The sequence below is a fragment of the Xenopus laevis genome, chromosome 7L, assembly GCF_017654675.1.
Source record: "Xenopus laevis strain J_2021 chromosome 7L, Xenopus_laevis_v10.1, whole genome shotgun sequence".
In the NCBI taxonomy this organism is placed as follows: domain Eukaryota; kingdom Metazoa; phylum Chordata; class Amphibia; order Anura; family Pipidae; genus Xenopus; species Xenopus laevis.
Genome location: NC_054383.1, coordinates 52625151 through 52638100, shown reverse-complemented (window position 1 = coordinate 52638100; position 12950 = coordinate 52625151). Strand labels below are relative to the sequence as shown.

The 12950-nt window shown below is 42.2% G+C and overlaps 1 protein-coding gene across 1 annotated transcript; it reads left to right on the top strand.

Annotated features, from left to right (window-relative positions):
- The first annotated feature begins 1177 nt into the window (after positions 1–1177).
- On the top strand, positions 1178–4341 carry LOC121395465 (myb-related transcription factor, partner of profilin-like). Its single transcript, XM_041569029.1, has 5 exons — positions 1178–1340; positions 1443–1622; positions 2832–2948; positions 3034–3093; positions 3969–4341. Exons 1-5 carry the CDS (start codon positions 1178–1180, stop codon positions 4289–4291), a joined length of 843 nt encoding a protein of 280 aa, XP_041424963.1. The 3' UTR covers positions 4292–4341.
- The last annotated feature ends 8609 nt before the right edge of the window (positions 4342–12950 follow it).

Here is a 12950-nt window from a genome sequence, read left to right as displayed (position 1 = left end):
AATTAAAATCCTTCGACTTCGAATATCGAAGTCGAATGGATTTTTGTGCTATTTCCGTTCGAAGTAAAAACGTACGATCGAACGATTTAATCCTGCGATCGAAGGAATAGTGCCTTCGATTCGAAGAGTTTGGTCGTAGCGTACTGTCGAATAAGATCGAAGTAAGATCGAAGTGAACCTTGCCCCACTTGTATTCGAATCAATCGATTCGAAGTTTTTATGTCCCACTTCCTTTTTGCCATTTTTTTCAAACAGGAAGCCCTCTAGAAGCCATTTTAGGTGCATTTTCGGCCTAATTGTACACTTGCTATTTAGACTGCACAGGTGGAGGAGGTGTCTGAGGCAGGTTTAATTTTTTTTGAAATTGTTGGCTGCAAATGGCTGGGAGGAGGAGGATTGAGAAGGAGGAGGGGGAACGTCTCTCCAGCCCTGGGGAGGTGCCAACGGCGGCTGGATCCCACACTATGTGGGATCTTAGTCGTCGCAGGAGGGGGAGAGAGGGGGCACAGGCTGGGGAGTCACTGGGAGGGGTTCCTGGGGGGAGGAGGAGGAGGAAGAGAGTGGGGGGTCCCGTAGGGGAGGGGAAGAGAGTAGGTCAGGTGGGGGGTCCCGTAGTGGGGGTGAGAGTAGGTCAGGTGGGGGGTCCCGTAGTGGGGGTGAGAGTAGGGCAGGGGGGTCCCGTAGAGAGGCGGAGCGTAGGGCAGGGGGGTCCCGTAGAGGGGAGGAGAGTAGGGCAGGGGGGTCCCGTAGAGAGGGGGAGCGTAGGGCAGGGGGGTCCCGTAGAGGGGAGGAGAGTAGGGCAGGGGGGTCCCGTAGAGGGGAGGAGCGTAGGGCAGGGGGGTCCCGTAGAGAGGGGAGCGTAGGGCAGGGGGTCCCATAGAGGGGAGGAGCGTAGGGCAGGGGGTCCCATAGAGGGGAGGAGCGTAGGGCAGGGGGGTCCCATAGAGGGGAGGAGAGTAGGGCAGGGGGGTCCCGTAGAGGGAGGGAGGAGCGTAGGGCAGGGGGGCAGGAGCATAGTGTAGGGAGGGTGTCCCCCAGCCAACGCAGGGAGTCCCCCAGGGCACGCTGCGTGTCTCGCTCGCCATCTGGGGCACGCAGCGTGTCACGCACCCCACCCAGGGCTCGGAGAGGCTCCCCCAGGAGGAGGACACAGAGGCTGCCCAGCAGCGAGGAGGAGATGGAGGCACAACCAACTGCCTCAGAGAGGAGACAGGAGGAGGAGGGTGATGATGACGGAGGAGAGGAGGGCCCCACCAACAAAATGGCCCAAAGGTTTACCAGTGATGAGAATGGAGCACTGGTGGACGAGGTGGTAGCGCGATGGGATGTGCTGTTTGGGAGTCAGTCCCATCGTATCAGTGCTGCCAGACGTCAACAACACTGGCAGTAGGTAACGGACAAGGTGAACACTGTGGGCGCTTTACACAGGGATGGCCCCACAGTGTACAAGCGCTTCAGTGACCTGAAGCGTTGGCTAAGGGCAAAGCTGGTTACCAGGAGAGCTAAAGCCCAGAAGACCGGCGGAGGGCGTGTCCCTCCACTCAGACTGAAGCCCTACGAGCGCCGGCTTCTGGACATTTTGAGCAAAGAGGGCTGTGAAGGAGTGAACACAGACTGGAGAAGTAAGTTGAATTTTATAGAAACAAACATCTGACTCCTTTTTTCCACATTCACATCATTTAGATAAATGTCTAATTTCCCCTTTAGCATTTCACTTCTTTGCTAAAATATTGCTCCTGTTTTGCATTAGAGGAGTTTCTTGTGCTTTTCTTTACAACTTTGCTGTTTGTTCATTACTAGTTATTAAGTGCAGCTGTAACATAGACAAAATGGCAGCCATTTCTTTATTAACCATTTCCCCACTATAGTACAAATGTTTAGAAACTGCATTAAAGGGGTGGTTCACCTTTAAGTTAACTTTTAAGTATGTTCTAGAATGGCCAAGTCTAAGCAACTTTTCAGTTGTCCTTCATTATTTATTTTTAAAATTAAAGGACTCTTTCCAGCTTTAAAATGTGGGTCTAGAAATGCTCTGTAAGACTACACATGTGATGTTATTGTGAGTTTTTATTACTCATATTACTAATTAGACCATCCCCTAATTATATTCCAGTCTCTTCTTCAGGTGAATGCATGGTTGCTATGCTAATTTGGACCCTAGCAACCAGATTGCTGAGACTGCAAAGTGTAGATCTGCTGATTAAAAAGCTAAATAACTTTAAAATTACAAGTATTGTCATATATTACATTCTCTCCTGCTCGCACCATTGCAAATGTATTTAAAGGAACAGTAACACCAAAAAATGTAAGTGTTTTAAAGTAATGAAAATGTCATGTGCTGTTGCCCTGCACGGGTAATACTGGTGTGTTTGCTTCAGAAACACTACTATAGTTCATATAAACAAGCTGCTGTGGAACAGGAATTAAAAAAAGTCTATATGGCACAGGTTAAATAGTGGATAACAGATAACTCCATTATGTTCTACAGAGTTTATCTGCTGTGTAACCTGAACCTTTTCTCATTTGAATGGCTGCCCCCATTGCTACACAGCAGCTTATTTATATAAACTATAGTAGTGTTTCTGAAGCAAACACAGCAGTTTTACCAGTGCAGGGCAACACTTATATTTTCATTACTTTAAAACACTTATTTTTTTATGTTACTGTTCCTTTAAGTTTTAACCATTCCATCTCACTTGCTGTACCATTCCATTGGAGTTAGTATTTGGAATGAGAAATAAAATAGATTTGTAGCATGTGGGAGGTCTCTTGCAATTCCATATGATTTTGTCTTTTAATACTTTTTTTGTTTTCTTTATTCACAATTGCAGTACCGCCGCAAACATCGCGGCCTGACTCGGGCAGTGACCAGGAGCAGGACGACGCCGCTCAGCAACCCCAGGAAGAGGGTGAGGCTGAAGATCGTGATAGAGCCCCGGAAGCTCAAGGTACAGACATGTTCAATGTTGTGGCCAATGTAGTTGCTTCCTCGACTTGTTTACAGCATTACTAATGTCCTATCTCACATTACAGAACACCGAGCTGAAAGCCGCGCCCAGTCACCAGCTGTGATACCTGTGGTGCCCCCCAGACGTAAGAGTAATTTTATAACTAATAACCCCTTACTTTATTTGTCTGTGTGTCACCAAAGATGCCATGTATTGGTTAAGCTGAGCTCAGGAGAGGTGGTTAGGAGAATAAAATAGGATCAGACAGCTAGAGCAGAGTTTCTATGGGAACCAGTAATGATATCTGCTCAGTGGCTGTTAGACTGGAGGGTGTGTTTAGTAATCTGAGCTGAGAAGAACTGAGCATGCTCATTAGCCAACAGCCAAAGGGAATTCCTGAGGGAGGGCCAGAGTGAGTTAGAAGAGGAGAAGGAATTCTAAGTGATTAAGGGGATACTGCAGACTTTACTGTTAACCTTTTAAAAACCAGTGGCAGGTATCTGAAGCTCCTCCTCACTGGGAGGGAGGGTTTACATGTCCTCTCAAACTTTTTTTTTGTCTAAAAAAAAAAAAACTTGTTTTCCAAGCTACAGACTGGTGTGAAATTTTCACTCTAATGTTGTGTTTATGCCACCCCCCCAAAAGAAAACACCACCTCCAATCTAAATGTGGCCAAACACGGGCCAATAAAAGCTGCCGACAGACCGACAGCTTATTGGCCCATGTATGGGGGCCCCCGACGGGCTTCCCCGATCGAGATCTGGCCGTAAGTCGGCCAGATCTCGATTGGATGGAACTAAAATCCCGTCGGATCGCGGCCGCATCTGTTCGTTGATGCGGTCCTGCGATCCGACCGCCCGTTCCTATTCGTTAGGATCCGATCGTTGGTCCCTAGGGCCCACAATCGGATCAGCGCGATATTGCCCACCTCAAGGTGGGCATATCGGAGAGAGATCCGCTCGTTTGTTGTGGGTTATGCACATGTCCAATATATATACTTAGATTTGATTTTTCTTGTAGGTCGTGCTGCTGCCACTGCTGCTGCTGCAGCAATTGGGGGACCACCACAGGAGGAAGGACGGCGACTGGGTGATCAACCTGCGGCACAACCGGGGCTCGTTGACGCCATGATGGCTGCCATGCAGCCTATGCTCCACCAGCAGCGCCGCCAGGAACTCTGGATGAGGCGGTGGATGGCCCAAATCCATACGGATATTCGGGAGACCCAGGTGACCATCCATCGTGGATTCCAGGACCTGGTGGCAGCCCAGCCTCATCGACCAGGGGGCTCTGCTGAGGGTGAAGTCCCTGGTCCACCTGCTGCTCCCCCTCCACCCCCTTAAGCTCCTCAACATCGGAGGGAAAGGGGGCATAGAAGGGGACTCGGTCCTGTCCGAAGGGACAAACGTCCCTAGCTCCAGTCTGTGTCATTTTCCATCTGACACTGGCCTCTTTGCCTATTTTTCTCCTGGTAACAAACTTTGCCCCATTGACGCTTCAGGTATCACTTTGTCCGTTACCCAGCAATGGGACTGACTCCCAAACAACACATCCCATTGTTTACACTGTGCTCCATTCTCATCACTGAGGGGTGCCATTTTAACATCTATTGGCACCCTTTCCAATAACACCTGGAAAAGCACTTCAAAACATCTAAGTGCATTTGCTCTAACATATGTATATATGTATGGTGTTATCAGCACCAAGGTGTGCCATATCTAACACCCATTGGCGCCCTTTCCAATAACATCTGGAAAAGCACTTACAAACATCAAAAAGTGCATTTGCTCTAACATATTTCTATGGCGATGCTGCAGTGTTGCCGAACACATTCACTTGGCCAAAAAATGTTACATGTAAGGGTCAATGAATTCTATTGCAAACATATGACTACACTTTTTTATGGTGTATTTATCACTAGTGCAGTGTTGCTTCAAAGGTTCCATATGCTAATCAAGCTCTGTATTTATGTGGTTTACATGTTATGTGCATTCATGTAACAATGGCCTATATTCTGCAACTGTCAAAGTGAAAACAGTGTACCTTGTGCTTTGCACTATGAAGTATTGTTGGCTACCTCTGGCCTACTTTGGCTACCCAGCACTCATAATAGGTGCTAACGCCTACTACCTCCTCCTCCTCCTCCACCTGTGCTCATTAAATAGCAAGTCCAAGGTGTATGATATGCCTTAAAGGCACAAAGCATTGTTACTTTGCACGAGAAGTTATGTTGGCTACCTCTGGCCTACTTTGGCTACCCAGCACTCATAATAGGTGCTAACGCCTACTACCTCCTCCTCCTCCTCCACCTGTGCTCATTAAATAGCAAGTCCAAGGTGTATGATATGCCTTAAAGGCACAAAGCATTGTTACTTTGCACGAGAAGTTATGTTGGCTACCTCTGGCCTACTTTAGCTACCCAGCACTCATAATAGGTGCTAACACCTACTACCTTCTCCTCCTCCTCCACCTGTGCTCATTAAATAGCAAGTCCAAGGTGTATGATATGCCTTAAAGGCACAAAGCATTGTTACTTTGCACGAGAAGTTATGTTGGCTACCTCTGGCCTACTTTGGCTACCCAGCACTCATAATAGGTGCTAACGCCTACTACCTCCTCCTCCTCCTCCACCTGTGCTCATTAAATAGCAAGTCCAAGGTGTATGATATGCCTTAAAGGCACAAAGCATTGTTACTTTGCACGAGAAGTTATGTTGGCTACCTCTGGCCTACTTTGGCTACCCAGCACTCATAATAGGTGCTAACGCCTACTACCTCCTCCTCCTCCTCCACCTGTGCTCATTAAATAGCAAGTCCAAGGTGTATGATATGCCTTAAAGGCACAAAGCATTGTTACTTTGCACAAGAAGTTATGTTGGCTATCTCTGGCCTACTTTGGCTACCCAGCACTCATAATAGGTGCTAACGCCTACTACCTCCTCCTCCTCCTCCACCTGTGCTCATTAAATAGCAAGTCCAAGGTGTATGATATGCCTTAAAGGCACAAAGCATTGTTACTTTGCACGAGAAGTTATGTTGGCTACCTCTGGCCTACTTTGGCTACCCAGCACTCATAATAGGTGCTAACGCCTACTACCTCCTCCTCCTCCACCTGTGCTCATTAAATAGCAAGTCCAAGGTGTATGATATGCCTTAAAGGCACAAAGCCTTGGTTGTTACTTTGCACTATCAAGCATTGTTGGGTGTCCAACACTCTACCTGGCCAGCACTAATCTCATATTGTTGATACTTTTAAACTGGCCAAATTGTCATATAGTGACAAGTGTCATTTGTAGATCATATTGATTGTTATATTATTGTTTTGGACACAAGCTTATCAAGGGCCAAATTTTTGGATACTGTTTAATGTAAAGTTGGCCATGATGAATCCTGGGGTGCATTAGCAATGTCATGCAACAAATGCTTTGTAAAGCTTTTGCCCTTTAGTGGTCTATAGGGGCTGCTATATTTTGAAATATATGTTGAGACCAAATTCCTCCTGTGGCTTCCAGCTAAGGTACATATTAATGGTTTAAAATAAATATTGTGTGTTCCAAAAACAAACAAACTTTATACAGATATAGATTGTCTTTTTATTGTTGTTCAACTTTTTTGGATTTTGACAAAGATTGTGTCAGTAAAGCCACTAAAACAGTACTGGGTGTGTTTGTTTTTCTTTTTTGCCAAGGCGCTTGTCCAAAATAGTAACATGGGTAATGTCATTTCAAACAAGAAAACAGAAGAAGCCATACGTGTAGATCAAACAAGAAAAATTCATTAACACAAATCAAAATAAATTGAAGTAGCCACACAAAAGCCGGTCATTGCTAAACAAACACTGCCACTTACCGATATGTTTTCTAAAGGTGACTCCACCCAGGTTCATGAGCATTGGTCGCACAATAAAAGAGGTAATCCCCCCCCAAATGCAAATAATTGTGTGTGTGCAGATCCATTAAGAAATCATCCCCTTAACACATCACACCTGTAAACTGAATCAGGTGGCAAGAATTAAAAGCCCTAACAAAGTTAGCTGATTGAACCAAACTACAGGTCCCAAGATGCATAGTGCATCTATTGTAGCCAGACTGCAAAAAGGGAAACAATTCTTGAAAATACATACATATCACCTTTAAAATAATATTTGAAGTGTCTTTGTATGAAATTGAAAATAGAACTTACCCACAAGCCTGCCGTCCGGCATTTCTCCTCGGGTAAAGAGGCCATGGAGAGCTGACTGACGCAGGATAGTGGCATCAAGGACACGTCCGGGAAAGCCAGATCTCACACTCATGATGCGCATGTTGGAATCACACACCACCTGCACATTGATGGAATGGGAGCGCTTACGATTTCGGTAGCGCTCCTGGTGATGGCGAGGTGGTGCGAGCGCAACATGAGTGCAATCAATGGCTCCTAGGCAATTTGGAAATTGGCCAATTAGGAAAAAATCCTGTTTCAATCTTATCCACTCTGCCTGAGTTGAGGGGAAGGAAATGAGCCTTCGCGAGTGCTGCAGTAGTGCCCTGAGCACTTGTGCTAGTATCCTGCTAAAGGTGGGCTGGCTCATGCCAATGAGGCATGAAGAAACCTGCTGGAAACTGCCAGTGCCCGGGAAATGCAAAACTGCAAGCAGCTTGCACATCCCAGGCACTGCCTGAGACCGTGCCGTCACAGGTTCAATGGCCTCACTGATGAGACCATAAACCTGCACTATGGCACGACTCAGACGGAACATCCTCACAACCTCATCATCAGACAGCTCGTCCAAACAAAGTACAGGTCTCCTGAAGTGACGAGGCTGCCTGATCCTAGCAGTGACAAGGTGTTCCTGCTCCTCAGCCTGCTCTTGGGCCTCAAAAATGGCGGCTGGCAAAATGTCCATTTTGAAAAAAATCTAAGCCAAATGGCATCTGGTGGGGGTTTTTATAAGTAAGCCAGTGTTTCCCAGCATTCCATGCAGCTTTTAAACATTTAACCATTTAGTGAAGCGTAAGGATAGATAGGGCCAATTAATATTTGAAGTGATGTTTAAAAAAAATCGAACTAAAAAATAATGTTTTAAGCCATTGATACTTGAAAATCTTAGGTTATATTCTGATAGATGCAAAAACAAACATGTTTCTGGTGTCAGTATTTATTTTAATGTAATTCACCAAACCTCTAGTGCAGTCAGAACTAAAAAAACTGTTTATAAAGTGATCCCTAGGTGTCACTATACACCCACAACAGTGGAGAGCACCAGCAAAGAAAATAGAAGAAAATCGAATAGTCGAACGATTTTTTACCTCGACCATTTGATTATTTTTCCTCGACTATTCGATCATCTTCGAATGTCGAAGTCCAAAATCAACTTCGGTAGGTCAAAGATGGGGTACAAATAAAACTTCGGGTGAAGATTTGATAAATAAGGTATCCTTCGAGTCGAGTCGAATAGTCGAATAGGCGAACTAATACATCCTTCGATAATCGTACTTGTCCACTTCGATTATCGAATTTGACTATTCACCTGATCGGAGGATTGCTCGACCGTTAGAATCGAAGGTCGAAGTCGAAGTAAAAAAACAGTCGAGGCTTAGTGAATCTGCCCCTAAGATTTGAAATTTCACTAGAAGGTAGACTTTTTCCAAAAAATAGTACATCATTAAATAAGTTTGTCAGAAAAGTTGATATTTTATCCTTCATAATTTTGTAAAAAGAGGGAGTAAGGCCATCAGGGCCACCTGCCTTTGCAGTTTTCAGATTCTTAATAATAGTGGACACTTCCTCTGAGGTAATTGCACTATTTAGCTTTTGTAACTGAATTTTCGAAATCTGGGGGATTTTACAATTTTCAAAGAAATTTCTCATTTTTTTCAGAATCTATACTTGGATTAGAGTATAAATTCTTATAATAATCCTTAAAAATGTCTACAATTTTATTGGGATCATTTGTTAGCTGGTTATGAATATCTTTAATCTTAATAAGTTTAGCCTGTCTATTTTCAGCCTTAGTAAGATTAAAGAGAAGGTTATTTGCTTTATTACTCAGGTTATTGAGCCTAGCCTGCGAAAAAGATGTAAAAAAATTTTGTCTCACTTTGATCCAAATTTTAAGTTCATCCAAAATATTCTTATATTTTTGAGCATTTTCAAACGAAGGATGTTGTTTAAATCTAATATAAGAGACACTTTGTCTTTTACTCAATTCAAGAAAATTTTTGTGAACTTTTCTAAAGAAATGAGATTTAAAAGAGGATATTTCCCCTCTAGCCACTGCCTTCCAAGTTTCCCAAAATAAGGAAGGGTCTTTCAAGTGTATTTTGTTTTCCTTGAAAAACAAATCCCATCTACTATGTAGCATCTTTATGAAGTCTGGATTATCCTTGAGCAAATCTGGAAAATACCAAGAGACAAAATTTCTGGGAGCAGGTGAAGTGGAAACCACCACTGAAATTAGGGCATGGTCTGATATATTAATATTCCCTATATTTGTTTCACTAGTTCTATTAATCAGGTTATTGGAAATTAGAAAATAATCTATTCTTGTACCTACATGATGAGCAGATGAGAAAAAGGTGAAATCTTTTTCAGCAGGGTGAAAAAGTCTCCAAACATCATTAAGGTTAGTATCTCTGCAAAAATGATGTGGGAGCATAGACTTCTTACAAGGATTATTCAATTTCCAATCAGATCTGTCTAAAGAACTAAGAAATGACTCATTCAATCCCCTGCTAGAATTAAATTGTTAGCAGGAAGCAGAGAAATTTGTTTTGTGAGCCAAATAAAATAATCAGACTTATTACTATTTGGAGCATATACAGAACATAAATGCCATACAACATCATTAATGAGTACTTCAGTGTAAATAAATCTGCCAAGCTCATCCTCAACCGACTTTGTAATAGCAACATTCAATTTACGATGGAATAAAATAGCCACTCCACATTTTTTATTAATAGCAGGGGAAAAGGCAAGTTCGCCAACCCAATCTTTTTTCAACCAGGCATTCTTTGGACCATTAAGATGGGTTTCTTGTAAGAATGCTATATCACATTTGGTGTTTTTTAAATTTCTGAGTATAGTCTTTCTCTTAGAAAAGTGAATCGACCCATTAACATTCCAGGAAACAAAGGACAAAGAATGTGATCTAGATGAAGACATCAACCTGAAAGATGAGCTTGAGCTGATTTAAGTAAAATAATACATATATAGCTACATCCACTGGTATAAACAAAACAGAGCAAACAATACTGATCAGTAATAACATGTAAAATTAAAAGATAGTGACTTATAGAACCGAATAACAAATTTGGTATACTAAGTAATAGGACACTTCCTTTTTTCCCTAAGGATGGAAAACTAACAACTCTCTCTCTATGAGACGAGTTAAACAGAGAATATAACACCCACTACAGGGTCATATTGAAGAAAAAGTTTATTCCCTTTTAGAGTCAAGTATCATATCTCCTGTTCTAGGAGGAAGTGGAGATCTCGACCTAGACCTAGATTTAGTCTGAACTTGAGAAGGTTTTGAGTCCTTAGAAAATCTAGACTGTCGAGTATCTCTTCCATCTCTGATCCTTTGGGGGAGAGCCACATTTTGAGTTAGATGGTGTTACCAAAGCAAGATTTCCACTATTCTTCTTTTCCATATGTGAAACAAAAGTGTGCGCCTCTCTAGGATCACTAAAAACCCTGGCTCCAGAAGGCAGAAAAATCTTAAGTTTAGCAGGATACATCAAGGCAAAATTGATATGAAGATTAGCCAGTGATTGGCAAGTTTTGGAAAATTCCTTTTGTTTTTGAGACAGAAGCAATGAGTAGTCTTGAAATATCAAAATTTTATTTCAAGTGTATTCAATTTTTTGTAGGCTTGAAATAATCTATTTTTATCTGTGTAGTCCAGGTATTTGACAATTACTGCTCTTGGTCTCATGGGTTGGAGATCTTTAGGTGGACCAATACTCTCTATTTTGAAACATTGACAATCCTGAGGAAGACCCAGTTTGATGGGAATTGTTTTGGAAATTAACATGCTTAAGGAATCATTCTGGAAAGATTCAGGTATGTTTATGAATCTGAGATTGTTTCTCCGAGATCTATTTTCCAGGTCATCCACTTTCAACTTAAGCTCTTGATTTTGTTTCTCTAAAGAGTCCAACCTGGATGAAGAATCAATCATATCATCTTGGAGTTGAGAAACCACATCCTCGATCTCGCCAAATATTTTATCATGTGTAGAGAGCTTTTCTGAGATGCTATTAATTTTGATCTGCAGTTTGTCAATGGCCTTACTAATTGTTGACTCTATAACTGGATTGATGAGTCTGGCTACTTCAGCAGCAATAAGAGAGTAGTCGTCAGATAAAGATGTTCTTGTAGGAGCAGAGTTGTGAGATAAGAAAATACTATCTGTATCCCTATCCTGTAGCTTTACATTTTTCTTGTTAGCCTTCTCATATGTTTTGCCATTAGCTTTAGAAGACATTGTGAAGGAAGGAGAATACGTTTTCATATATTAGAAAACCTGAGCAACAATCCCAATATTAATAAAGCTTTTATTACAAGTCAATTTTTCCTTCTTGTTTTATTCTTTGTCTCTGTTTTCCTTTCACAAAGAAGTAACCATTGATTTGTTGCTATGGTTACAATCCTCCTCAAGCAATTGCAACATTGTATACAATAAAGGTGTAACAAAAGTATCAGTGAGGACAGCAATCACTAACAATGTTTAGTCTTAGTCAGCAGAGAGATAACTGTTTTATTGTGAAAAATTCCTGTCACTAAGATTGAAACAATGTGACACAAAATAGGACTCAGCAAGCAGCTCTGACTAAGTTAGCTGATAACTCAGTGTCCCAGCAGGAAATCAGAGGCCACCATTTTGTTAGAAATATGTTGCTTAGAACTTGCCACAACTGACTCAAAATGTAGTATATAACCAGTATGCAGCAGAGCCCCCAGTTAAGAGAACCGCAAGTTCACAGGTGAATCTCGAAAACAGCGTGGGCTTGACAAATGCAATGGCAGAATCTGAGGTAACTAAAGAGCTCAGCACATCAGGAACACCTCAGCAGTCATACGAAGCCAAATCACCAAAAAACCTGCTTCCTCTCTGCTCCTCTGGCTCTCCTCACTCCGGGAACCAACACGAACAAATTTCAAATGAAGAGAACAGCTTCTATGTGCCGACTTTAGACCCTGGTAAGCAGGAGCTCTACCTCTGTGCTTCCATCACCTCAGGCGCCGAACAGGAAGTCCCATTAGAAATTCTTATTGGTGAATTAATCTTTCCAGGTCATTTTAAATAAGCACTAGGTTTTAAGAAATATGCTTTTAATGCTGTAAGATAGGGGCCTTGTAATTTCAAGTGTTGTAAAAGCATAAACATATACGACCAGTCTAGGTGGTCAAAGGCCTTCTCCGCGTCTAGGCTAAGTATTAAGGCTTGGTGACCTTGACGTTGTAGGAGTTCTATAGTATTTATGATACGCCTAGTATTATCAGGCGTCCTTGAATAAAACCCACCTGGTCTACATTAATTAATCTAGGGAGTAATGGAGCTAATCAGTTGGCTAATATTGTGTTAAAGATTTTTAAGTCTGAATTGAGGAGGGCAATTGGTCTATAGCTTGAACAAAATGTAAGGTCCTTGCCCTCTTTAGGTATTAGGTACAGGTAAAATTGAAGGTCTGATGGAGGTATAGTTGTACCCTGAAGATATTCATTATAAAGTGTTACCAGATATGGGGACAAAATATGTTGGTATAATTTACTATATTGATAGGTTTTAAGTTCCTAAGTTCTTTAATGACTAAATACCTTTTTGTAATTGAATTTAAACTTTTGCAATTTAAAGATACAATATTCACCATATTATCAACTGTAGATTAAATTGCTCATGTAACATATTGCTATAGAAGTTCCATTTAAGAAACCCATTATGAATAGGATAGCCTTGAATATCTTTTCGAGAAAATGTAGCTTAGTCACAAACACAATAAAATTGAATCATAACTAA

What these genes read in the sequence shown, in the direction of transcription:
- LOC121395465 (XM_041569029.1), top strand. Translation starts at nt 1,178, where the DNA reads ATGGAGGCACAACCAACTGCCTCAGAGAGGAGACAGGAGGAGGAGGGT. An exon ending in TAGAGCCCCGGAAGCTCAAG is followed by an intron (nt 2,949 to 3,033) that starts GTACAGACATGT and finishes CTCACATTACAG; the next exon opens with AACACCGAGCTGAAAGCCGC. An exon ending in ACCTGTGGTGCCCCCCAGAC is followed by an intron (nt 3,094 to 3,968) that starts GTAAGAGTAATT and finishes TTTTTCTTGTAG; the next exon opens with GTCGTGCTGCTGCCACTGCT.